Source organism: Bos indicus x Bos taurus, chromosome 26 (assembly GCF_003369695.1).
Source record: "Bos indicus x Bos taurus breed Angus x Brahman F1 hybrid chromosome 26, Bos_hybrid_MaternalHap_v2.0, whole genome shotgun sequence".
In the NCBI taxonomy this organism is placed as follows: Eukaryota; Metazoa; Chordata; class Mammalia; order Artiodactyla; family Bovidae; genus Bos; species Bos indicus x Bos taurus.
The window spans coordinates 47822555-47850527 of NC_040101.1; the positions used below are offsets into that span (position 1 = coordinate 47822555).

At 39.4% G+C, this 27973-nt stretch overlaps 1 protein-coding gene across 1 annotated transcript; it reads left to right on the plus strand.

The window, feature by feature from the left end:
• The first annotated feature begins 23392 nt into the window (after positions 1–23392).
• LOC113884409 (endogenous retrovirus group K member 7 Gag polyprotein-like) lies at positions 23393–27715 on the plus strand. The gene is made up of 2 exons (XM_027528990.1): positions 23393–23651; positions 25719–27715. The coding sequence occupies exons 1-2, from the start codon at positions 23393–23395 to the stop codon at positions 27713–27715; spliced, it is 2256 nt and encodes a 751-aa protein (XP_027384791.1).
• The last annotated feature ends 258 nt before the right edge of the window (positions 27716–27973 follow it).

Here is a 27973-nt window from a genome sequence, read left to right on the forward strand (position 1 = left end):
CATAATCAATGTTCAGATGAAACAAAGAAATACTAGTGGGACATAAAAAGATTCCCTCTATTATGGTCCTTCCCATATACCATCCAAGGTAACTATGATCCTGGTTTCCAGGACCATGATTTAATACTGCCTGTATTGAAATTTATATAAATAAAATCATAGAGTTTAGATATTTTAATGTTTTTCTTCTTTTTCAGAATTACTGTATATTTCTGAGGTTTATCCATGTATTTACACATAGTATAACTTGTATATATATATATTTTTTTTAAATGTAGCTTATTAGAAAATTATTGAATCTATCTCACATAAATAAAGGCAAGTTGACCAATTTTTTTTTCATTCTCCCTTGTCACATTAAAAATTAATTCAGTGATAATAAATCTTAGCTCATAGATTCAGTTGTGCAAGAACAGTAACATTAAAAAGTAACATATTCTCTATATCTTAACACTAGCTCTGAATTCAATCTCCTTTCTTCCTTGACCTGTTTTGCTTCATTATCCTAGGATAATTCAGAAAACTCAGGAAGGAGAGCCTACATCTGAGCCTTAGTTATAGCTTAATAATGGTTGTAGCTCAAATGTCTATTATCCCTGCACTCACAGTTCCTTGTAGCCTAGAAATAACCTGCTACTTCTGTGCCATGACTGGGTTACAGGAGTCTTCTGTGAGATTACCTGTGATTCCTCCATATACAGCTGTGCTATGCAGGAATTTCTGTCTGATGCCTGCATGAATCCTTCACAGTCATCCTAAGCACTAGGACTTGGTGTCACTTCTGTATTAAGGACCTTTACAACTCTCCTTATTGTCATCCTCTTACCTAACTAGGGATAATATCCCTCTCAGTTTTGTGACGAGTTTTTCCCCTTCAAGATATTATACTCTGATTTCCCTTCGTTTATTTTCTCCACGACTTAAAAGAAAAAAAAATTTTTTTTGAGCTTAGACATTTTACTGGGAAAAGCATGCCAGACACAAAGTCAACTTCTGATTTTTGTCTTCCCACTTGCCTCCTCTCAAGTAATGAACTAGAGGCCAGTTTACAAATTTAAGGTGGAAGCGATAGGGAATTAAAAATTGCTAATAAATACACATATTTTTTAAATCTTGAATTTTTAATATATCATCAGTCTCTTAAAACTTACATATTGTCAGCTACAAATTGGCAACAATATGATACAGAAATAGACTGAGGATAAAAACTATTTGGTTGGGAAAAAAAATAAAACAGCCTTCCAATTCTTTATATTTCCCTGTTCAGATGTGAAGATGTTTTCTAATTTCTAGATTTTTATTACTCTAAATATTTAAAATATTTGCATCTTCTGAGTTATTAAAACTCTCCATATCTAAAATATTCTGGTAACCTCAATTATTTTACTCCCTCTTGAGAGTATACACACTGGGTTTATGAAATGTCAACAGCAAAGGATTACTTAAGCTAATCTTCTCAATTTATGGAAGAAAACACTGAGACTTAGAGGACAGACATGGCATAAATGAGCCTAAGGTATTTGCCCCAATAGTATACCTTTTGATGCACTGAATCATCTTGAATCAAAGTGAAGTGTGGTAATTACATTAATTACATGTAACTTTATAAGAATTAATGCTGAATCCTGGATACAGTTTTCAAATCGAATTTTATGATCATAGTTGAAAAACATTATTATTAAATACTTTAATCTTACTTCTCAGAGTAGAAGTTTTTCTCTTTTCATTAGATTAAGTAATATATATAAAGTTTTTAAAAAATAAACAATTAAATACTATAAATTACCGGTTTAATATTATATCCCTGAATATTAAATTTTTTAAAATTTTAACAAGATTTTGAAGAAACAAAAGAGTATCATATATTCATATTTTTATGTCTAAGTTCCCAGATATCTTAGGCAACCATGTATAAATATGCAATTTTATAACTAGCTCTCCTTAAGATACATACGCAAATGCTATGGCTGATAATCAAATAAGACTTCATCCTTTATTTCTTATTATATCATAACTTAAACTAAAGCATAATTTTATTTTATATACCAACAAAATTGTCATTCTGGAAAATAGCTTTCATAATATATACTAAGACCATAGAAAATGAATTATTATTGTAACTAAGTGTGCACTGTCAAATGGCTTAGTAAAACACTGGCTTGCATGCCATATTCTTGTCTTGCTTAACAATTGCAATAAAATAGGAATGATAAGACTTTAAAGAACAGTGTACAATTAGAAATAGAAATTACTGTACATACAAAGCCATTTGTTATTATGCACTGTAGCTTACTAACAGTAATCTTAATGAAGATTAAGTAGAGATATAAAAAAATATATGTTGTCATTAACAATCAAATACTCAAAGGTATTTATCTTGTATTTACATTTGCTTGCTACTTTTTAAAAGACTCTTACTTAAATTGACAGAACATTGTGGTCCAATTTGAAAAGAAATGCAAACAATAAATTAAATCATCAGTAAAATTCAACAAAGACAATATACTGATTAAGTACAGAAAACCTGAATGGCTTTGAAATTTTGATTGTCAACGACAAATTAAATTTAACAGGGAAGATATACTATCTGGTACTGACACTCAGAAAACTATGCAAGAGTTTGCCACTGGCTCACCAGGTGCCTAACACGTCTTTGTACGTATCTGTCTCCTGGAGATGAGTAGAATGTGTAGTTCTATTTAAATCCTCAAGCAATAATATAATTAGTGGTCCATATTTTCTGCATTGCCATTGAAGAATCCAAATTTGTCTTTAATTATTTAGGATTCTTTCATCTAAGCTCATCAGGGATCGTAATCTAAGTATACAGGGCTAAGGATAGGGGCCAAGTTTATTGGTTAAATAGATGGAATTCATTGAATAAACAACAAAAGAAAAAGTAGGCTAAGAATATATTAGGATGTTCAACACTGACTGGGTCATCTTGTATGTTTTTCTTCACTTGTGTTGGTTTTATAATTATTATTTTTACATATTTCTTACTACATGATGGAAACTTGGTGAATACCAGCTTCATAGTTTCTATTTTACATGTTAAACCTTTCTTATTTCAAATTTTATAATCTAAGATAAAGTTTCTATTTATCTCAGTTTGGATTTGGTTCCTACAGATGGCAAGGATTTATCTGAAAAATGGAAAGATGAAAAAAGTTATACTGTGGACAAAACTTTCTGGAGTAGGGCGTTTTATAGAAGGGACGGTTGTTCTCAGAAGACAAAAACAGACCAAATAATTATTGCTTTGCAATCGTGTTGTAATTTTATATGTCAGTCAGTTAGTCAGTTCAGTTACTCAGTTGTGTCCAAATCTTTGTGACCCCATTGACTGCAGCATGCCAGGCTCCCCTATACATCACCAACTTCTGGAGCTTAGCTCATGTCCATTGAGTTGGAGATGGCATCCAACCATCTCATCCTCTACAATACATCCTCACATCCCTTCTCCTCCTGCTTTCAATCTTTCCAGCATCAGGGTCTTTTCCAATAAGTCAGTTATTCTCATCAGATAGCCAAAGTATTGGAGTTTCAGCCTCAGCGTCAGTCCTTCCAATGAATATTCAGGACTGCCTTTAGGACTGACTGGTTGGATCTCCTTGCAGTCCAAGGGACTCTCAGGAGTCATCTCCAATACCACAGTTCAAAAGCATCAGTTATTTGGCACTCAGTTTTCTTTATAGTCCAACTCTCACATCCATATATGACTACTGAAAAAACCATAGCTTTTACTAGACCAAATAAAAGGTCTAAATAATTGGACCTTTGTTGGTAAAGTAATGTCTCTGCTTTTTAATATTCTGAATAGGTTGGTCAAAACTTTTCTGCCAAGGAGCAAATGTCTTTTAATTTCATGGCTGCAGTCACTATCTGCAGTGATTTTGGAACCCCCCAAAATAAAGTCTCTCACTGTTTCCATTGTTTCCCTATCTATTTGCTATGAAGTGGTGGGACCAGATGCCATAATCTTAGTTTTCTAAGTGTTGAGTTTTAAGCCAATATCTTCACTCTCCTCTTTCACTTTCATCAAGAGACTATTTAGTTCTTCTTCACTTTCTGCCATAAGGGTTATGTCATCTGCATATCTGAGGTTATTGATATTTCTCCTGGCAAACTTGATTCCAGCTTGTGTTTCATCTGGCCCAATGTTTCTTATGATGTACTCTGCATATAAGTTAAATAAACAGGGTGACAATATACAGCCTTGATGTACCCCTTTTCCTATTTGGAACCAGTCTGTTGTTCCATGTCCAGTTCTAACTGTCGCTTCTTGATCTGCATACAAATTTCTCAAGAGGCAGGTCAGCTGGTCTGGTATTCTTCTCTTTAAGAATTTTCCACAGTTTGTTGTAATCCACAAAGTCAAAGGCTTTGGCGTAGTCAATAAAACAAAAGTAGATATTTTTCTGAAACCCTCTTGCTTTTCGATCATCCAATGACTGTTGGCAATCCAATCTCTGGTTCCTTTGCTTTTTCTAAATACAGCTTGAACATCAGCAAGGTCACAGTTCACATACTGTTGAAGCCAGGCTTGGAAAATTTTGAGCATTACTTTGTTAGTGTGTGAGATGAGTGCAATTGTGTGGAAGTTTGAACATTCTTTGATATTGCCTTTCTTTGGGAGGAATGAAAACTGACATTTTCCAGTCCTGTGGCTACTGTTGAGTTTTCCAGATTTGCTAGCATATTGAGTGCAGCAGTTTCACAGCATCATCTTTTAGGATTTGAAATAGCTCAACTGGAATTCCATCACCTCCAATAGCTTTGTTTGTAGTGATGCTTCCTAATGCCCACTTGACTTTGCATTCCAGGATGTCTGGCTCTGGTGAGTGATCATACCATCGTGGTTATCTGGGTCATGAAGATCTTTTTTGTATAGTTGTTCTGTGTATCCTTGCCACCTCTCCTTAATATCTTCTGCTTCTGTTACATCTGTACCATTTCTGTTCTTTATTATGCCCATCTTTTCATGAAATGTTCCCTTGGTGTCTCTAATTTTCTTGAAGAGAGCTCTAGTGTTTCCCATTCTATTGTTTTCCTGTATTTCTTTGTTTTGATCATTGAGGAAGCCTTTCTTATCTCTTCTTGCTGTTCTTTGGGACTTTGCATTCAAATGAATATATCTTTCCTTTTTTCCTTTGCCTTTTAGCTTCTCTTCTTTTCTCAGCTACTTGTAAGGCTTGTCAGACAACGATTTTACCTTTTTGTATTTCTTTTTCTTGTGGATGGTCTTGGTCACTGCCTCCTGTACCATGTTCATGAATCTCCATCCGTAGTTCTCCAGGCACTCTGTCTATCAGATCTAATCCTGTAAATCTTTTTGTTACTTCCAATGTATAATCATAGGGTTTTGATTTAGGTCATATCTGCATGGTCCAGTGGTTTTCCCTACTTTCTTCAATTTAAGTCTGAATTTGGCAATAAGGAGTTCATGATCTGAGCCACAGTCAGCTCTTGGTCTTGTTTTTAGGTTAATTAATTCATCCAAAACTAGTCACCGAGTACACATACTATTTGCCTAGCACATAGCTGTGCTAAGCACCTTAGATTCCACAGTGAAGAAGACTGATAACTTCTCCACCCTCACATAATGCACATTTTAGTGTGGAGATAGCTAGACTACAGGTCACAAACAAATATCAAAAATATACAAGTGATTGAGATGAAGAAAGGTGTGGGGTAGTTATTGTAAATAATATGGCCAGTGAAGTACATTTTGATACATTATTTTAGTCAGTGGAAAAAAAAAAAGGAAAAATACACTTGCAATCTCTGAGTTGCAAAAGACTGTGAGAGTGTTCAAACACAAAATGTTTTATAAATGGTGAAATGCAGGGCAGTCTTACTTAAGTTTGTGGAAAAGATTAAATTATATGGAAACTCAAAAGTCTGGAGTATCAATTCTATTCTAAATGCAATGTGAAGCTTTTGAAGAATTTCAAGCTATAGAAAAATATGATTTTGTTTATATTTTTAAATGTTTCACTCTTGCCATTATTTGGAGAATGATTTGGGGTGATGGATAAAAAAATCTTATTTGGTGATTTATTAGATAGGGTATTGTGAGGGATTAAGAATCTCAGATAAGTTCTTACTTTTAAAATTGAGTAATTAGATGGTACTACCAAGTGGTAAGATGGAGAATAATTATGTATACAATTACAAATAACTGTGGTAGAAAGAAATGGATATTTCCCTGCAGCGCATGACTATGTTGAAATAAGAGATATATAAATGAAAGCAAAAATCAGCTAACTAGATGCATGAATCTGAATTTTAAGTGAGGACAGGAACCACCTGCAGAATGGCGTGTTGTCTCTCATGCAGATTCCATGACCTTGATTCAGATCCCTAAGGGTTTAAATTATGACAGTCTTTTCCATTATGCAGAGAAGGCAATGGCACCCCACTCCAGTACTCTTGCCTGGAAAATTCCATGGATGGAGGAGCCTGGTGGGCTGCACTCCATGGGGTCGCTAAGAGTCGGACACGACTGAGCGGCTTCACTTTCACTTTTCACTTTCCTGCATTGGAGAAGGAAATGGCAACCCACTCCAGTGTTCTTGCCTGGAGAATCCCAGGGACGGCGTAGCCTGGTGGGCTGCTATCTATGGGGTTGCACAGAGTCGGACACAACTGAAGTGGCTTAGCAGTTTCCATTATGGCCAGCCATAAGTTCCACACAGATTATTTTCCTACCAATGATATCTTTATAATATTAGAAACTGCTGTTGCTGCTGCTGCTAAGTTGCTTCAGTCGTGTCCGACTCTGTGTGACCCCATAGACGGAAGCCAACCAGTCTTCCCCATCCCTGGAACTCTCTAGGCAAGAACACTGGAGTGGGTTGCCATTTCCTTTTCCAATGCATCAAAGTGAAAAGTGAAAGTGAAGTCGCTTAGTCGTGTCCAACTCTTAGCTATCCCATGGACTGCAGCCTACCAGGCTCTGCCGTCCATGGGATTTTCCAGGCAAGAGTACTGGAGTGGGGTGCCATTGACTTCTCCGAATATTAGAGACTAGAAGTTCCAAAAGGCACAAGTACCAGGAGCTTCTACAGACTTTTTTTTTTTTTTTTTTTCTATTCTACAGCTATTTATTATCTTAAAACAAGTAAATTACTTAACTAAATCATCGCAGGTCTTTGTGAGAGGATATTTATCCACCAGGCTTCCCAGGTGTGTAAATGGTAAAGAACCTACCTGCCTTTGCAGGAGATATAAGAGACGCATGTTTGATCTCTGGATCAGGAAGATCCCCTGGAGGAGGGCATGGCAACCCACTCCAGTGTTCTTGCCTGGAGAATCCCATGGATAGAAGAGCCTGGCAGGCTATGTTCCATATAGTCACAAAGAGTCAGACACAACTGAAGGGACTTAGCACATATACCTACCAATGACAGTGGCCATGATTTTCCATTACCTTTCAAAAAAGAATGTGAACTCCCTTTCAGTGGTTTCATGTTCTAAGAAATGCCTTAGTAGCTGACTAAGTTAAAATGTATTAGTAACTGACCATGAACAGTGACTACCTTAGGGCCACTTCTCTTGTTCTCATTATCACTTGATAATGTGATTTATTATAAAGGTTAAGCAATATTTTTGTGACTTCTCATATTTCTTCCTTCTGGAAACAATTGTAATATATCAGTCATCTCCATGACTCTCTGAAAATAAGCCCCTTTAATTGCCAATATGATGTTTCTGATCACTGAAAGTACTGTGACCACCTGGCTTTTGATATTTCAGTGTCACCATGTGACCTCTTAGGGGACCAATTCCTTTATAGCATCAGCTATGGTTGGCCCTGACCTACAGTAGGGAGACACCACTCAAAGATGGTGGTGCACTATTCATCAACATACATTTTTAAAATCACTTTGGTAAATGGAGTATTCTTTAGGCTCATCAGTGGAAAAATTGTTGGCCAGTGGAATTTCTAACCATTTGTTATACACTTCTTTACAATTTCCAATTCTCTAAGCCTATGATTTTTTTTTACTATCACAGAATTTTGGCCTTTCATTTAACATGAGTCATCACTGAATCCAGGCTTAAAAGAGAAATCCTAATAACATGGTGGCAACATCTACCACAATTCTTGTCAGGCTGTTAAATTTTGTATCAAAGGAGGGTACTCCCGTATCAACAACTTTCCTTTTTATCAATTTTATGTTCTCCCTTCTATATCAAACACTTTCAAGATTTAGTCACATCTCCTGAAAATACTTATTAACCAGATCCTGAAGCTTTTTTTTTCTTTATGACCACTCCTTCCTTTGAAACCTGCTTCGATTCAGTCAGGCTATATTTGATTTGAGTTCTGCTATTCATCTAGCTGCTCAGACCAGGCATGAATGTGAATTCCAAACCAGTAAAACTTTGTTTTATAAGATACCCTTATGAGAGACATTACTTTGCCAACAAAGGTCCGTCTAATCAAGGCTATGGTTTTATCAGTGGTCATGTATGGATGTCAGAATTGGACTGTGAAGAAAGCTGAGTGCCGAAGAATTGATGCTTTTGAACTGTAGTGTTGGATAAGCCTCTTGAGAGTCCCTTGGACTGCAAGGAGACCCAACCAGTCCATTCTGAAGGAGATCAGCCCTGGGATTTTCTTGGAAGGAATGATGCTAAAGCTGAAACTCCAGTACTTTGGCCACCTCATGCGAAGAGTTGACTCATTGGAAAGACTCTGATGTTTGGAGGGATTGGGGGCAGGAGAAGAAGGGGACAACAGAGGATGAGATGGTTGGACGGCATCACTGACTCGTTGGACGTGAGTCTGAGTGAGCTCCGGGAGTTGATGATGGACAGGGAGGCCTGGAATGCTGCGATTCATGGGGTCGCAGAGAGTCAGACACAACTGAGTGACTGAACTGAACTGAACTGAACTATGATTTTCAAACAAGGGAAAAGGGAAACATCTTCTAGTGGGGGTGACCTGCTACTTTCGTGAGCTCAGTTCAGAGGAATTTGTAAGGGGAAAGTTCTTGATTGTCCCTAAACTATTATTCATATGTCATAATTCCCCATTCGATCACTTTTATTTTTAGTCAAGTCATAATCTTGAGTGAAAGAGAAAGACTTGTACACATATGTGTAAACTGATGTGAAAATATAAAGGTGACACATTATTTTGCCAACAAAAGTCCGTCCAGTCAAGGCTATGGTTTTTCCTGTGGTCATGTATGGGTGTGAGAGTTGGACTGTGAAGAAGGCTGAGCACTGAAGAACTGATGCTTTTGAACTGTGGTGTTGGAGAAGACTCTTGAGTCCCTTGGACTGCAAGGAGATCCAACCAGTCCATTCTAAGGAGATCAGCTCTGGGATTTCCTTGGAAGGAATGATGCTAAAGCTGAAACTCCAGTACTTTGGTCACCTCATGCAAAGAGTTGACTCATTGGAAAAGACTCTGATGCTGGGAGGGATTGGGGGCAGGAGGAGAAGGGGACAACAGAGGATGAGATGGCTGGACGGCATCGCTGACTCTATAGATGTGAGTCTGAGTGAACTCCGGGAGTTGGTGATACACAGGGAGGCCTGGCGTGCTGCGATTCATGGGGTTGCAAAGAGTCGGACACGACTGAGCGACTGAACTGAACTCAACTGAATTAGCTAAATGCATTTCAAAAGAAAAGGAAGGAAAATAAAATTACCCTTCTAAAGAGCACTTTTTTCTGAATGACAACAATATTTTTATCATGAGCAGATTCTTACAACTCAGAGAACAATGACTTGCACATAATATGTTTAAACATTAAAATGAAATCACATGCAAAATGATCTTACCTGGCTATATATACTGGAACTAGATATAATAAATGTTTGTCCAATGTGTAGTTAATTTGTGACATTATGGTGACATTTGGAAAATTATCTCAGTCCTGTAGTAACTTCGCTACTTATGTGAAAATTGCAATAAAAAAGAATACACTGCATAGTGGTTTGCTATGAGTATTGGAAACAATAAATATAAGGTTCAGTATATAGTACAAAGTAAGTACTTAGCAGATGTTTGTTGAATAAATTAATTTTAATTATTTAATGCAAAATAACAGTTACCTTTATATTAAATATGAACAGTACATCTCTACATGGGAGAGAATTCTCTGAAAAAATATATTATCTTCATCCTATTGGCAAAACAACAAAAACAATAAATCCAACCCAAAAGACAACCGTTTTATATGATTATTTAAATTTCTATTTCTTGCAGGTCTAAAGTTGCCAAGATTTGTAATATATTCTGAGTAAAAAAGTTCGTGGTTTCATAGCTTAAGGCATTGAAAATTCAACTGACATTTTGTTGAAATTCATTATAACAATAGCTCTACAAAGAAATATACAGGTTTAAATGTAGGTTTAAAATGTGTTATTGTGTAGGAAAAAAAGTTTGTTTGTGTTTTCCCTCACATCTGGAAAACCCAAACAAACTTTTTGGCCACCCCAATACTTATTTAACACATTTATCAAATCCTATGCATATAAATTACTCTTTTATTTGTGATAATCTAGATGCTGTATGTTGTATTGATGATGCTTGTATTGTCCCCAAGCATTTTAGAATCTCTCTTTGGATATAACTTGAAAACTAATATATGAGAGTATACGACACATAAACACAAATACGCTTGTTATATCATTTTATAATCAACATTTACATCTTAATAAAGACTTGATTATCCCATTTAGTCATCCTATCCATTATGTTCACAAACACCAGGCACATATTTGACAAAATTAAGAGAGCTCAGAAAAATATGTTATAAAATGTGAAGACCAATGTGATAGAGAGCTGCAGCACTTGCTTTGGCAAAGGCAATATCACCAGTATAGATGTATGACCAACCAAGGCAGCACCTTGAAAGACATAATGACTATTTTAAAACATAAAATCAGTAATTTTAGGTTGATGTATTTAAATATGCTATATCCTCCTCAGATACCTGTGTGTGTTAGTTGCTCAGTCTTGCCTGACTTTTTGCAACCCCATTGACTGTAGCCCATCAAGAACCTCTGTCCATGGAATTCTCCATGCAAGAATGCTGGAGTGGGTTGCCCTTTCCTTCTCCAGGGAATCTTCTGTATCAAGAGATAGAATTCCAGTTTATTGCATTGCAGGCAGATTCTTAACCATCTGAGCCACCAGGGAAGCCCTCTTCAGATATCTAATATCTCATTGATGTCCACCTTAGAATAAGGAACCTTTATGATATATATTATTTTAATGTGGTATTTTGGCAATCAGTTTATTGATGGATGTTAATATATTTCTGCATACTACATGATTTTAATAACAAATTAATTAGATAATAGATATGTTTTATTGATCAATAGGACATCCATCCATGCTAAAATAGAAAATCATATGTAATGATTTCAATGTAGAGAAGAGAAATTCTCAAGTTCAAAAAAAAAAACACCTGAGACTATAAAATTGCATTCAGTTCAGTTCAGTTCAGTCACTCAGTCGTGTCCGACCCTTTGCGACCCCATGAACTGCAGCACATCAGGCCTCCCAGTCCATCACCAACTCCTAGAGTCCACCCAACCCATGTCCATCAAGTCGGTGATGCCATGCAAACATCTTATCCTCTGTCGTCCCCTTCTCCACCTGCCTTCAATCTTTCCCAGCATCAGGGTCTTTTCAAATGAGTCAGCTCTTCACATCAGGTGGCCAAAGTATTGGAGTTTCAGCTTCAACATAGGTCCTTCCAAACACCCAGGACTGATCTCCTTTAGGATGGACTGGTTGGATCTCCTTGCAGTCCAAGGGACTCTCAAGAGTCTTCTCCAACACCACAGGTCAAAAGCATCAATTCTTCAGCGCTCAGCATTCTTTATAGTGCAACTCTCAGATCCATACATGACCACTGGAAAAACCATAGCCTTGACTAGACGGACCTTTGTTGACAAAGGAATGTCTTTGCTTTTTAATATGCCATCTAGGTTGGTCATAACTTTCCTTCCAAGGAGTAAACATCTTTTCATTTCAGGGCTGCAATCACCAACGGCAGTGATTTTGGAGCCCAGAAAAATAAAGTCAGCCACTGTTTCCCCATCTATTTGCCATGAGGTGATGGGACCAGATGCCATGATCTTCGTTTTCTGAATGTTGAGCTTTAAGCCAACTTTTTCAGTCTCCTCTTTCACTTTCATCAAGAGGCTCTTTAGTTCCTCTTCACTTTCTGCCATAAGGGTGGTGTCATCTTCATATCTGAGGTTATTGATGTTTCTCCTGGCAATCTTGATTCCAGCTTGTGCTTCTTCCGGCCCAGTGTTTCTCATGATGTACTCTGCATAAGTTAAATAAGGTGACAATATACAACCTTGACGTACTCCTTTTCCTGTTGGAACCAGTCTGTTGTTCCATGTCCAGTTCTAACTGTTGCTTCCTGACCTGCATACAGATTTCTCAAGAGGTAGGTCAGGTGGTCTGGTATTGCCATCTCTTTCAGAATTTTCCACAGTTTATTGTGATCCACACAGTCAAAGGCTTTGGCATAGTCAATAGAGCAGAAATAGATGCTTTTCTGGAACTCTCTTGCCTTTTCCATGATCCAGCAGATGTTGGCAATTTGATCTCTGGTTCCTCTGCGTTTTCTAAAACCAGCTTGAACATCTGGAAATTCACTGTTCACGTATTGCTGATGCCTGGCTTGGAGACAATTAAGCATTACTTTACTATTGCGTGAGATGAGTGCAATTGTGTGGTAGTTTGAGCATTCTTTGCACTATACACATTCAAATTAACTTGGTTTAGTATTTGTGAGGAAAACAAAACGTGTAACAAATAAAAATGCTTCCTTCTGTCACTTAAGAATGCAGCGAGGATTTCCTAAAGGATAAGAGTGGATAAGATCATTTGAAGGGATATTGGTAAACAACTCAAGAAACTTATAAGTGAATTTGAGGTAATTATTTGTAATTTTCATATACATGATTTCCATAGATATGGAATGCTTATAGATAAATGGCTATTTATGCATAATTTACCTAAAACTAGTACATAAAAATGGTTTGATATGCCTAATGCCTCTTCTAATTATATTCGTATCTCTTCACCTCAGTTCAGTTCAGTCTCTCAGTCGTGTGTGACACTTTGTGACCCCATGGACTAAACTATGGCAGGCTTCCCTGTACATCCCCAACTCCCAGAGCTTATTCAAACTCATGTCCATTGAGTGGTGATGCCATCCAACATCTCATCCTCTGTCATCTCCTTCTTCTCTTTCCTTCAATCTTCCCCAGCAACAGGGTCTTTTCAGATGAGTCAGTTCTTTGCATCAGGTGGCCATAGTATTGGAATTTCAGCTTCAGCATCAGTCCTTCCAATGAAAATCCAAGATTGATTTTCTTTAGGATGGACTGTTTGGATCTCCTTGCAGTCCAAGGGACTCTCAAGAGTCTTCTCTGACAACACAGTCAAAAGCATCAATTCTTCAGTGCACAGCTGTCTTTATAGTGGAACTCTCACATCCATACATGACTATTGAAAAAAACCAAAGTTTTGACTAGATGGACATTTGTTGGCAAAGTAATACCTCTGTCTAGATTTCTTCCAAGAAGCAAGTGTCTTTTAATTTCATGGCTGCAGTCACCATCTGAAGTGATTTTGGAAACCAATAAAGTCTCTCACTGTTTCCATTGTTTCCCCATGATTTTGCCAAAAAGTAATGGGACCTCAAGAATAATATAAATTTAAATTAATATAAATACCTCTTCATCTCAAGAATAATATAAACTTTGTTTATAGTTGCTGTGTTTTAAAATTAACAGACTTTATTTTTAGAGCAGTTTTAGGGTTATAGAAAAGTTGAGCAGAAAGTGCAGAGCACCCATATAGCCCCACCAAGTTTTCTATTATTGTCTTGCATTAATGTAAGACAGTTGTTGTAATTGATGAACAAATATTGATAAAATGTTCTCAGCTGTCCCCAAGAAAAAGAAATGCAAAAAAGGCAAAATGTTTGTGGGAGGAAGCCTTACAAATAGCTGAGAAAAGAGTCACAAAAGACAAAGGAGAAAAGGAAAGATATACACATTGGAATGCAGAGTTACAAAGAGTAGCAAGTAAAGGTAAGAAAACTTTCTTATGGGAAAAATGCAAAGAAATAGAGGAAAAGAATAGAATGGGAAAGATGAGAGATGTCTTCAAGAAAATCTCTTGAAAATCTCCTAGAGTACCAAGGGAATATTCCATGAAAAGATGGGCACAATAAAGGACAGAAATTGTATGGGCCTAACAGAAGCAGAAGATATTAAGAAGACATGGCAAGAATACACAGAAGAACTATACAAACAGGTCTTAAGGATCCAGATAACTATGATGGTGGGATCACTCAACTAGAGCTAGACATCCTGGAGTGTGAAGTCAAGTGGGTCTTAGGAAGCATCACTATGAACAAAGCTAGTGGAGGTGATGGAATTCCAGTTGAGCTATTTAAAATCCTAAAAGATGATGCTGTGAAAGTACTGCAATCAATATGCCAACAAATTTAGAAAGCTCAGCAGTGGCCACAGGACTGGAAAATGTCAGTTTTCATTCCAATCCCAAAGAAAAGCAGTGGCAAAGAAGGTTGAAACTATCACTCAATTTCATTCATTTCACATGCTAGCAAGGTCATCTTCAAAATCCTCCAAGCTAGACTTCAACAGTATGTGAACCAAGAACTCCCAGACATTCAAAGTGGATTTAGAAAAGAAAGAGGAACCAGAGATCAAATTGTCCAGCATACACGAAATCATAGACAAAGCAAGATAATTAAAAAAAAAAAAAAGGACATCTATTTCTGCTTTGTTGATGCTAAAGCCTTTGACTGTGTGGATCACAACAAACTGTGAAAAATTCTTCAAGAGATAGGAATACCAGACCACCTTACCTGCCTCCTGAGAAACCTTTATGTTGGTGAAAAAGCAACAGTTAGAACCAAACATGGGACAACTGGTTCAAAATTGAGAAAGGAGTATGTCAAGCCTGTATATTGTCACTCTGTGTATTTAACATATATGCAGACCACATTATGCGAAATGCTGGGTGGGCTGGATGAAGCACAAGCTGGAATCAAGTTTACTGGGAGAAATATCAATAACCTCAGATATGCAGATGACACCACTCTTATGGCAGAATGTGAAGAGGAACTAAAGAGCCTCTTGATGAAGCTAAAAGAGCGTGAAAAAGCTGGTTTAAACCTCCACATTCATAAAACAAAGATAATGGCATCTAATCCCATCACTTCATGAGATATAGATGGGGAAATAATGGTAACAGTGACAGGATTTGCTTTCTTGGGCTCCAAAATCTCTGCAGATGGTGACTGCAGCCATGAAATTAAAAGATGTTTGCCCCTTGGAAGTAAAACTATGACAAACCTAGATAGTGTATTAAAAAGCAGAGACATCACTTTGCTGAAAAAGGTCTGCATAATCAAAGCTATGGTTTTTCCAGTAGTCATGTACATATGTGAGAGTTGGACCATAAAGAAGGCTGAGCACCAAAGAATTTATGCTTTCTAACAGTGGTGTTGGAGAAGATTCTTGAGAATCCCTTGGACAGCATGGAGATCAAACCAGTCATTCTTATAGGAAAGCAACCCTGACTATTCATTGGAAGGACTGATGTTGAAGCTGAATCTCCATTACTTTGGCCACCTGATGTGAAGAGCCGACTCACCAGAAAATACCCTGACACTTGGAAAGATATAATTCAGGAGGAAAAGGGGATGACAGAGGATGAAATGTTTAGATGGAATCACCAACTCAATGGACATGAGTATGAGCAAGCTCCAGGAGATGGTTATATATAGGGAAGCTTGGAGTGCTGCCGTCCATGGGGTAGCAAGGAATCAAACACTACTGTGCAACTGAACAACAACAACTAATCAAAGTAATAAACCACCTTAATGTTGTTGTTGTTTTGTGACTAAGTCGTTTCTGACTCTCTTATGACCCCATGGACTGTAGTCCACCAGGCTCCTCTGTCTATGGGATTTTCCAGGCAAGAATACTGGAGTGTCATATCATCCTCCAGGGGATCTTCCAAACATGCATAATCCCACCACCACCACCACCACCACCACCAAAAACTGAGGGAGTACTGACTGTTTACCATGTAAAACCTGTCTTTATCCCTGATAACTTTCCTTGCTCTGAAATCTGCTATGCTGGATATTAATATCGTTGTCTCTGTTTTCTTTGATTAGTTAGTGTGGTATATCTTTCTTCATTCTTTCTTTTAATCTATATGTAACTTTACCTTGAAATTGGATTTCTTGTAGATAGCGTATAATTAAGTTTTGGTATTGATCCTTCTGACAGTCTCTGTCATTGAATGGTGTATTTATTCCATTTATATTCCATTTGATTATTTATACAGTTAGAATAATACTGAACATATTTTTAACTGTTTCCTATTTATTACTCTTGTTATTTACTTCTTTTTTCTTTTCACTCTTTTCCTGATATTTATTGTCTTAATTAGGAATTAAACGTGATCTCATTTTCTTGTATCAGCGTTTAGTTATGCTTAAAAAATTTTAGTCGTTGCTTCTACATTTACAGTATATGTTTGCTACTAATTTGTTCTACTTTTAAACAATAGTATATTATTACATGGGTAGTACAAGTAGCTGGAGAAGGCAATGGCTCCCCAATCCAATACTCTTGCCTGGAAAATCTCATGGACAGAGGAGCCTGGAAGGCCGCAGTCCATGGGGTCGCTAAGAGTTGGACATGACTGAGCGACTTCACTTTCACTTTTCACTTTCCTGCATTGGAGAAGGAAATGGCAACCCACTCCAGTGTTCTTGCCAGGAGAATCCCAGGGACGGTGGAGCCTAGTGAGCTGCCATCTATGGGGTCGCACAGAGTCGGACACGACTGAAACGACTTAGTAGCAGCAGCGGCAGTACAAGTAGCTTATAACAATTTATTCACAACTTCTTTCTCCCATCACTTATTATATTTCTGTCATTCATTTTATTTATCTATAAGTTATATTTAGGATGAGGTGGTTTGATGGCATCATCTACTCAGTGGACATGAGTTTGAGCAAACTCCAGGAGATGGTGAAGGGCAGGAAAGCCTGGCATGCTGCAGTCCATGGGGCAGCAAAGAGTCAGACAGAACTGAGCGACTGAACAACAACAACAACAAATCTAGTACATTGTTGAGGTTATGAATTTAGACCAATATATATTAAATCAATTAAGAATAAGAAAAATAAAAAACTTATCTTCATTTATTCCTTAGCAAATGCTTCTCTTTTTTTATATAGATCTACCTTTCTGATCAAAATTATTTTGCTTCCCTCTAAAGAAATTAAGAGAAAATTCAAAATTTTTCTTAGAAATTCAAAAACACTTTTTTTTCAACAAATTCCCTTAATATTTGTTTGAGAAAGTATTTATCTCTGCATCTCTTGTGTAGGATAATTTCACTGGATACAAAATTGGGTTTTTTAGATTTTAGATTTTTTTTTTTTCAGATTTAGATTTTGGACTTTTTTAAGGTGGGTTTTTTTTTTTCTTTCAATACTTTATATATTTCACTTTATTATTCATTTTCCTTAAATTTCTGACTTCCCATTCTTGTAGTAGGTAATAGCCTTGGGTTGAACAGAGGAAAATGAAAGGCAGCAAGAAAATATAGTATTTTATTGCTTATGTAACAAATTCCTGCTACTCTCAAATCCCATCCTTGAATGGCTGCCATCATTCATCTTCCTTCAGGATGGGATTCATATCATAGCATTTGTGCAATTTCCCATAGTTCAGGGCACCACGTTTAATCCAATACTTCTATGTAAAGCAGCAGTTGTTTTTCTTGTTTAGGCTCATCTTGTTGTGTAGAATTTGCTGTTACCTACATTCAGTTTGTGCACAATCCTACAAAGGCACATCAAAATATTCTTAAGATGAGAGTTGTCCATTTACACTATCCTTAGTCTCAACTGTGAAGCACCGAAATGTAAAGTATTATTATCAAACATAGACCTGCTTGATTCATTATTGCATGAGAAAATATAGTTGACTTAGATTCTCACAATGTTTTTTCCCATGACATATGAACTGTCAATTTTCTGTTTATATATGCAGGGATTTGAGGAGACAAAAATATTCCTTTTTCTATTCCTGATTTATGGTTCAGTATTTAAAGTTTTATTTCTAATAAATATAATTAGAGAATAGGTCTTAGGTCTATGGCTAGAGAGACTTTCTAAGTTTTCTTTCAAAGTTAAAGTTATTATAGAATATATGTAACCTAACATAGGTAACAGAATTGTGAAATCTAGGATAGAGTAATTCAAAATACGAGGAAAACAGGCTAATTCTCATATTCTCATACTTTCTCTCTAAAACTTTGTTTAGGAATATCAGTGCATGAAAGGTGGAGACATCACTAAGCATGCATTTTTCTCTCTAGAAACTAGAGAGAAGTTTTGATCTGTCATGGAAATTTGAAATAAATATTATCAATTAACATATAGTGTCTGATGTCTACTATTATCAGCTCTATGATTACTGTTCCAATTTTCATCTTCATGCATAAGGACAGTTTATTAAGTATATGAGTGCTCTGTGATATGTAATAGTAATGAAACTACAGTCTCTAGTTAAATATGAAGAGCAATTTATATATTATGAATGTTCCTAATGTATTAGGAGGACTTCTGAAATTCTGCATAGTTCATTTTTTTTCTGCTGGTAATTTTTAGGCATCAGTGAAAACATGTCTTCTTGAACATTCCATAAATAATTCATATGCCAGGAAAATAATTTATATACTCTATTGGACTTAAACCAAATAGTCTTTAACAAAAAGTATCTTGTTATTTTAACATAATTGAGACTTTCTTAAATGAAATTTGTTACTCTTAAAGATGTTCTCAATAAAATAGTAAGATTCAGATCAGATCAGATCAGATTAGTCGCTCAGTCATGTCTGACTCTTTGCAACCCCATGAATCGCAGCACGCCAGGCCTCCCTGTCCATGTCCAACTCCAACTCCTGGAGTTCACTCAGACTCAGGTCCATCGAGTTGGTGATGCCATCCAGCCATCTCATCCTCTGTCGTCCCCTTCTCCTCCTGCCCCCAATCCCTCCCAGCATCAGAGTCTTTTCCAATGAGTCAACTCTTCACATGAGGTGGCCAAAGTACTGGAGTTTCACCTTTAGCATCATTCCTTCCAAAGAAATCCCAGAGCTGATCTTCAGAATGGACTGGTTGGATCTCCTTGCAGTCCAAGGGACTCTCAAGAGTCTTCTCCAGCACCACAGTTCAAAAGCATCAATTCTTCGGCGCTCAGCCTTCTTCACAGTCCAACTCTCACATCTATACATGACCACTGGAAAAACCATAGTTTTGACTAGACAGACCTTTGTTGGCAAAGTAATGTCTCTGCTTTTCAATATGCTATCTAGGTTGGTCATAACTTTCCTTCCAAGGAGTAAGCATCTTTTAATTTCATGGCTTCAGTCACCATCTGCAGTGATTTTGGAGCCCCCAAAAATAAAGTCTGACACTGTTTCCACTGTTTCCCTATCTATTTCCCATGAAGTGATGGAACTGGATGCCATGAATGTTGAGCTTTAAGCCAACTTTTTCAGTCTCCACTTTCACTTTCACCAAGAGGCTTTTTAGTTCCTCTTCACTTTCTGCCATAAGGGTGGTGTCATCTGCATATCTGAGGTAATTGATATTTCTCCTGGCAATCTTGATTCCAGCTTGTGTTTCTTCCATTCCAGCGTTTCTCATGATGTACTCTGCATAGAAGTTAAATAAACAGGGTGACAATATACAGACTTGACATACTCCTTTTCCTATTTGGAACCAGTCTGTTGTTCCACGTCCAGTTCTAACTGTTGCTTCCTGACCTGCATACACATTTGTCAAGAGGCAGATCAGGTGGTCTGGTATTCCCATCTCTTTCAGAATTTTCCAGAGTTTATTGTGATCCACACAGTGAAAGGATTTGGCATAGTCAATAAAGCAGAAATAGATGTTTTTCTGGAACTCTCTTGCTTTTTCCATGATCCAGCGGATGTTGGCAATTTGATCTCTGGTTCCTCTGCCTTTTCTAAAACCAGCTTGAACATCAGGAAGTTCACAGTTCACGTATTGCTGAAGGCTGGCTTGGAGAATTTTGAGCATTACTTTACTAGCGTGTGAGATGAGTGCAATTGTGTAGTAGTTTGAGTATTCTTTGGCATTGCCTTTCTTTGGGATTGGAATGAAAACTGACCTTTTCCAGTCCTGTGGCCACTGCTGAGTTTTCCAAATTTGCTGGCATATTGAGTGCAGCACTTTCACAGCATCATCTTTCAGGATTTCAAATAGCTCAACTGGAATTCTATCACCTCCACTAGCTTTGTTCATAGTGATGCTTTCTAAGGCCCACTTGACTTCACATTCCAGGATGTCTGGCTCTAGGTCAGTGATCACACCATCGTGATTATTTGGGTCATGTAGATCTTTTTTGTACAGTTCTTCTGTATATTCTTGCCATTTCTTCTTCATATCTTCTGCTTCTGTTAGGTCCATACCATTTCTGTCCTTTATCAAGCCCATCTTTGCATGAAATGTTCCTCTGGTATCTCTAATTTTCTTGAGGAGATCTCTAGTCTTTCCCATTCTGTTGTTTTCCTCTATTTCTTTGCATTGATTGCTGAAGAAGGCTTTCTTATCTCTTCTTGCTATTCTTTGGAACTCTGCATTCAGATGCTTATATCTTTCCTTTTCCCCTTTGCTTTTTGCGTCTCTTCTTTTCACAGCTATTTGTAAGGCCTCCCCAGACAGCCATTTTGCTTTTTTGCATTTCTTTTCCATGGGGATGGTCTTGATCCCTGGCTCCTGTACAATGTCACGAACCTCATTCCATAGCTCATCAGGCACTCTATCTATCAGATCTAGGCCTTTAAATCTATTTCTCACTTCCACTGTATAATCATAAGGGATTTGATTTAGGTCATACCTGAGTGGTCTAGTGGTTTTCCCTACTTTCTTCAATTTCAGTCTGAATTTGGCAATAAGGAGTTCATGGTCTGAGCCACAGTCAGCTCCTGGTCTTGTTTTTGCTGACTGTATAGAGCTTCTCCATCGTTGGCTGCAAAGAATATAGTCAATCTGATTTCGGTGTTGACCATCTGGTGATGTCCATGTGTAGAGTCTTCTCTTGTGTTGTTGGAAGAGGGTGTTTGTTATGACCAGTGCATTTTCTTGGCAAAACTCTATCAGTCTTTGCCCTGCTTCATTCTGTATTCCAAGGCGAAATTTTCCTGTTACTTCAGGTGTTTCTTGACTTTCTACTTTTGCATTCCAGTCCCCTATAATGAAAAGGACATCTGTGTTGGGGGCCAGAGTGAGGTACTCCGCCCGTGACAAAGGTCATGAGGAAGGAGGCTCGACATACGCAAAGGCGGGATCGAGCCTCAGGAGTCCCCCTGGAAATCCTCGAGCGTCTACCCCCATAACCAGAGCCTGCCTACTTTACTACTTTGTGCTCTTACCTACACCTCTGACTTTACGGGGGGCTGTCCCACACCACCTCTTTTGGAGAAGGAGTTAACTTAGAGCTCCAGTTTATAATAATTCCTGGGCGTGATAAGACTGTTTTAACCTACAAACTCCTCTGAAGGTTCTCTGGCCTGCCTGACAGGCTTGTCCGGCCACATGTGATCGCTCACAGCCTCCCAACCGTGAGAGGCACAAGATGCTTTAAACCCTCTAAAAACAGGTTCTTTAGAGAAGTTAGAAAACTATAAGTATAAGTATAGTGGGCTAATTAGAAATTGTGTTGGTGAAGGGTTTTTCATTTGTTGAGCCAATGTTTGTTGCTAAGTCTCCATATCCCCTGCCCTTTCACACATTAATGAATATATAGAAGGAATAAGTATTAACCTTTGATATTAATCACGTTAGACTTTAGGCTAAGTAAATTCTTTCCTTAACTAAAACCCACTACACCCTCACCCTGTAGGAATGTAACTTTATTTGGGTGGCGTCTGTTTTGAGAATAATCAGCCCTGGAGAAATAAGTGTCCTGATTGACTGACCGCTGTCACAAGGAGAGGGTCGTAAATTGTCAGCAGGCCCCCCTGGCCAGAAGATGATGTAACACCCCTAAGACCTCTGTATACATTTGTATGAAGCACCTGACTTTGATAAAAGTCAGGACTGCTGTCCCCACGTGACTTTTGTATAACATCTCAGTGTATAAAAACAGACTCTGGAAAATAAAGAATTGGGATCAATTTCTCAAAATACTGGTCTCCCCATGTCTCTCTCTCCCTCTGGCTGAGTCTCCATCTGGAGCGCAGAACCCACCAAGCTTACTAATTTTGCCTGGGCTTCTAAGATCCGACCGGGGAGGCCTCAGTGTCTCCTCTCCTTCAGGAGAACGGAAGGACGCCTGCGGCCTACGTAAGTGGTGCAAGCTTCTTGTCTTGAAGTTTTATTGGTCCCCCGCGTAAACCAAGCTACTCAGCCTCTTTTCTCCACTGAATTTTCCTACTGAGCTATCCTTATTATATTACTCTTTATATCTCTAATTAATATCTAATTGAAGCTATCGTATCCTGATCCTCGCCTATGCCGTCTCTCCTTCGAATACCCTGGATCAGCCGGGGCTGGTCCCCGGCACATCTGTATTGGGTGTTAGTTCTAAAAGATCTTTTAGGTCTTCATAGAATGGTTCAACTTCAGCTTCTTCAGCGTTATTGGTTGGGGCATAGTAAAATTACTTTGAGTTAATTAAAACCATTTACAATGAATATTCACTGGGTTCTTGGAAAGATCGAAGGCAGGAGGTGAAGGGGGTGACAGAGGATGAGATGGTTGGATGGCATCAACGACCCAATGGAAATGAGTTTGGGCAAACTCTGGGAGATAGTGAAGGACAAGGAATCCTTGCGTGCTGCAGTCCATGGGGTCGCAAAGAGTTGGAAACCACTTAGGGACTGAACAGCAACAACACAATGAATGCATAAGAGAAAGAGGAAATTGTCATTGTATGATGTTAAATTAAAAAAAAAAAAAGTCTATTTTTTCTGCATTCAGCCAGGACACACACATGAAAACACAAAAAGACACACACACACACATGAGCTCATTTTTTTTTTAAGGGGTAAGAAGCATATTTATATGATTTATTTATTTATTTTTTCCCAGACTGGCAGCTTCTGTGTTTCTTTAATATCCTCCAGGCCCATCCAACCTTCTCTCTCACCCACTCCCACTCCTGCCGCCTTCAGTGGGGCAGGGCGGGGGTGGGGGTGGGGGGAGGCGCAGGTGGACCCTCCCCCAGACCGAGGACTAAGGCACCAGTTGGTGGCAGCAAGCCGGCCCAGACACGGAGCCACACACACAGATGGAGGACACATGGACTGCGGACGCAGACAACCCAGTCGGGCAGAGGGGCAGGGGCAGGGATCAGGCCGCTGCGGGGGTCCCACTGGGGCTGGGCCCCTCCTGAAGGCCGTGAGAAGCCCGGAGGATCCCAGAAGGAGGACCAGTCAGGAGAACGAGGGGTGCCACGGCGGGGTGGGGGGCGGGATCCTCACTTGCTGCCTTTGTGGGAGGCAGGAGAAAGTCTGCTTGACGTACGCCAACAGCGGCCGAGGCTGGTGGGCCTCCCGGGGTGAGCGCGGCACCAGGTGCTGCAGGGTCCCCTCCGAGGCCGTGGAGTTGGGTGCCCGGGAAACGGCCGCGCATTTATATTTTAATATAATTTTCCTGCCTGGTGAAATATGGGTGGATTTTAGTTTTGTGGCATCTCTCGCTAGAGTCTCAAATTTTACCCTATGTGTCTGAACTTAACCTAGGGGATACTCTGTATGGTTGGTTGTTGGGGGCCAGAGTGAGGTACTCCGCCCATGGCAAAGGTCATGAGGAAGGAGGCTCGACATACGCAAAGGCGGGATCGAGCCTCAGGAGTCCCCCTGGAAATCCTCGAGCGTCTACCCCATAACCAGAGCCTGCCTACTTTACTACTTTGTGCTCTTACCTACACCTCTGACTTTACGGGGGGCTGTCCCCCACCACCTCTTTCGGAGAAGGAGTTAACCTAGAGCTCCAGTCAATAAAAACTCTTGGGTGTGGCAAGAGTGTTTTAACCTACAAACTCCTCTGAAGGTTCTCTGGCCTGCCTGACAGGCTCGTCCGGCCACATGTGATTGCTCACAGCCTCCCAACCATGAGAGGCACGAGATGCTTTAAACCTTCTAAAAACAGGTTCCTTAGAAAAGTTAGAAAACTATTAGTATAAGTATAATGGGCTAATTAGAAATTGTGTTGGTGAAGGGTTTTTCATTTGTTGAGCCAATGTTTGTTGCTAAGTCTCCACATCCCCTGCCCTTACACACATTAATGAATATATAGAAGAAATAAGTATTAACCTTTGATATTAATCACGTTAGACCTTAGGCTAAGTAAATTCTTTCCTTAACTAAAACCCATTACACCCTCACCCTGTAGGAGTGTAACTTTACTTGGGTGGCGTCTGTTTTGAGAATAATCAGCCCTGGAGAAATAAGTGTCCTGATTGACTGACCGCTGTCACAAGGAGAGGGTCGTAAATTGTCAGCAGGCCCCCCTGGCCAGAAGATGATGTAACACCCCTAAGACCTCTGTATACATTTGTGTGAAGCACCTGACTTTAATAAAAGTCAGGACTGCTGTCCCCACGTGACTTTTGTATAACATCTCAGTGTATAAAAACAGACTCTGGAAAATAAAGAATTGGGATCAGTTTCTCAAAATACTGGTCTCCCCATGTCTCTCTCTCCCTCTGGCTGAGTCTCCATCTGGAGCGCGGAACCCACCAAGCTTACTAATTTTGCCTGGGCTTCTAAGATCCGACCGGGGAGGCCTCAGTGTCTCCTCTCCTTCGGGAGAACGGAAGGACGCCTGCGGCCTACGTAAGTGGTGCAAGCTTCTTGTCTTGAAGTTTTATTGGTCCCCCGCGTAAACCAAGCTACTCAGCCTCTTTTCTCCACTGAATTTTCCTACTGAGCTATCCTTAGTCTATTACTCTTTATATCTCTAATTAATATCTAATTGAAACTATCGTATCCTGACCCTCGCCGACGCCGTCTCTCCTTCGAGTACCCTGGATCAGCTGGGGCTGGTCCCCGGCAGGTGGCGCCCGAGACAGGGACTTTCGAAGGTAAGCTCCCCAAAGCAATCAGAGCCATCAGCTCTATTGCTCCCCGTTCTCGGAACAACTGGGTCAGCAGCCCTCTTGTTCCCCCGCGGAGCAGTTTGGGTCACCAGCCCTACTGCTCCTCCCTCGGAACAGTTTGAGCCATCAGCCTACTGTTCCTCCCCCCGGGACAATCTGGGCCATCAGCCCTATTGTTCTTCCAGTGTTCGGGACGGCTAGGACCCCACTCAAGGGTGCCGCGGACCCCCCTGTAGGATAGACAGGGCGAGAGGAGTGGGAAGTGTTGAAAGTGTTAAAGAGTTAGACTTAGAGAAAACAGTTTCTGAAGTTAAAAGGCCAAAGAAAAGCCTGATCTTTTGATAGCTTAAAGCAAAATCTTTTACTATACTTAATTTTCTGACATGGGTAATACTGAATCAAATGAAAGACAACTCTTTATAGGAGTAATTTTACAGTTATTAGGTAAAAGAGGAATCAAAGTTAAAAAATCTGCCATTCAATCATTTTTTTCATTTGTACAAGAGCACTGTCCCTGGTTTCCAGATGAAGGCTCTGTCAACTTAGAGGTCTGGGAAAAAGTAGGAAAACAGCTAAAAACTTACCATGCTGAACATGGCTCAGAAAAGGTGCCTAACGATGCCTTTTCCTTGTGGAATATCATTAGAGATGTCTTAGATCCTGCCCCAGATTCAGAAAAAGTACATCTTAAAGGGGATAGTGAAGAAAATGCTGTAGCTAAACCTGCCTCTGAATCTAAAAGAGTGACTTTTAAAGAGGAAAATGAGGATGAAACTGTAGTTAAACCTGAGGAAAATGAGAAAAACGAAGACCTACCTGACTATCGGCAATTAAGAAAGATGTTAGAAGCTATGACTACTCAGGAACAACTTAAAGATAGGGATGAGAAACAGGATCAGCTTCCCCCGAAAGAAAAAGAGAATTTAGACGAGATAACAGCTAAATATCACTCTGATGAAAATTGGCATCTCTTAAACAAAGATGCCCCAAAAAGCCTAAGAGAAACTTCCCCTGTCAGGCCATCAGCTCCAAGGAGCTTAAGGGAAACGTCTCCTATCAGGCCGTATGCCCCTAGAAATTCCCAAGAGACTTTTCCATTTAACCCATATATAACCTCTGGATACCAAACAATTCAAAGAGCTCCAGAGTACAGAGCAGAGGACATGGAACCTATGCCACTGCTGCCACCTCCCATACCAAGCCGTACAGGTCCTATTAACCCCACAAGATTGCCGCCACCTCCTTATCGAAGTGGGAAATTTCCAATATCGATCCCACGGAGACGGGCCTATTCTGCCCCTAGCGAGAAATTCGATCCCCAGCTTCAGGCTTGCTTCCCTTTGATTTTTGACAATGATGAAGGGGAACAAAAGGCTATCGACTGGGAGCCTGTTTCTTTTCAATTAGTAAAAGAACTTAAAAATGCGTGTATTTCATATGGGCCTAAAGCCCCGTATACGATGCAGCTAGTAGAAAATTTAGCAGGCCAATGGTTAACACCTCGAGAATGGAAAACAATTGCTAGGGCCTGCCTGTCCGGAGGACATTTTATACTTTGGAAATCTGAATATGATGATCTCGCTCGTATATATGCTTTTTCTAACCAAAATACAGACCTTAAACATATCACTGAACCTATATTACTTGGTCAGACCGACTACCCCTCATATGACGAACAGATGAAATTAGATAGAACTGCTATACAACAGGTGGCTGATTGTGCCTTTACTGCCTGGCGTTCGTTGCCTGATGGTAAGGCATCAGGTACTGCTCTATCTGATATTAAACAAAAGTCAGAAGAACCATTTGAAGACTTTGTCTCACGACTCTCAGAAGCTGTCCAGAGAATAATTTCTGATTCTGAGGGAGCTAAATTATTAACAAAACACTTGGCCTTTGAAAATGCTAATTCCACCTGCCAGGCTATACTGCGCCCTATTAGAAGAACTGGATCTTTAATTGATTATATGAAACAGTGTGCAGATGTAGGACCATCAATGCTACAGGGTGTTGCTATAGCTGCAGCAATAAAAGGGAATTCTTATCAGCAGGCAGTCCAATCTTTTTTTACTAACAAGAATAAGCCATCACAAGGTGATCCCAATAACCAGGGCAGGAATGCATTCCCTAGAACTTGTTTTTCCTGTGGCCAGGAAGGACACACTTTTCGTGACTGCCCTCAAAAAACACCTGGTTCTTATCTGCCTAATCCGGCCCTACCGGCTATGTTTGCTCCACAGAACCCTGCCCCCCTGCCCATGAATCCTAGGTCTCTTTGCCCTCGCTGCCAGAGAGGATATCATTGGGCGAGGGACTGTAGGTCAAGATCTCATAAAAATGGAACCTTTTTAGGCCCCGACCAGCACTCGGGAAACGGGTTGAGGGGCCAGCCCCAGGCCCCGATAACGATTGGGGCAGCCTCACTAAACCCATTCATTCCCTTCGTTCCGTCGCGGAGCTCATCAGAGCAACCCCAGGCAGCGCAGGACTGGACCTCAGTTCCACCACCTCAACAATATTAACTCCAGATAGCCCGAGTATAAAAATTCCTACAGGAATTAAAGGGCCATTACCAACTGGCCTGGTAGGAATTATACTAGGCAGAGGCTCCCTAGCTATGCAAGGTCTTACAGTTATTCCTGGAGTGATTGATTCAGATTATACAGGAGAAATTCAAATAATGATTTCACCCCCGACTAAAACTTTCCAAATACATCAGGGACAGAGAATAGCCCAACTTTTACTTTTGCCTTATCATACTGCAATTGGGCAAACAGCCA

What these genes read in the sequence shown, in the direction of transcription:
- LOC113884409 (XM_027528990.1), top strand. Translation starts at nt 23,393, where the DNA reads ATGGACTGCGGACGCAGACAACCCAGTCGGGCAGAGGGGCAGGGGCAG. An exon ending in AGGCTGGTGGGCCTCCCGGG is followed by an intron (nt 23,652 to 25,718) that starts GTGAGCGCGGCA and finishes CCTGGTTTCCAG; the next exon opens with ATGAAGGCTCTGTCAACTTA.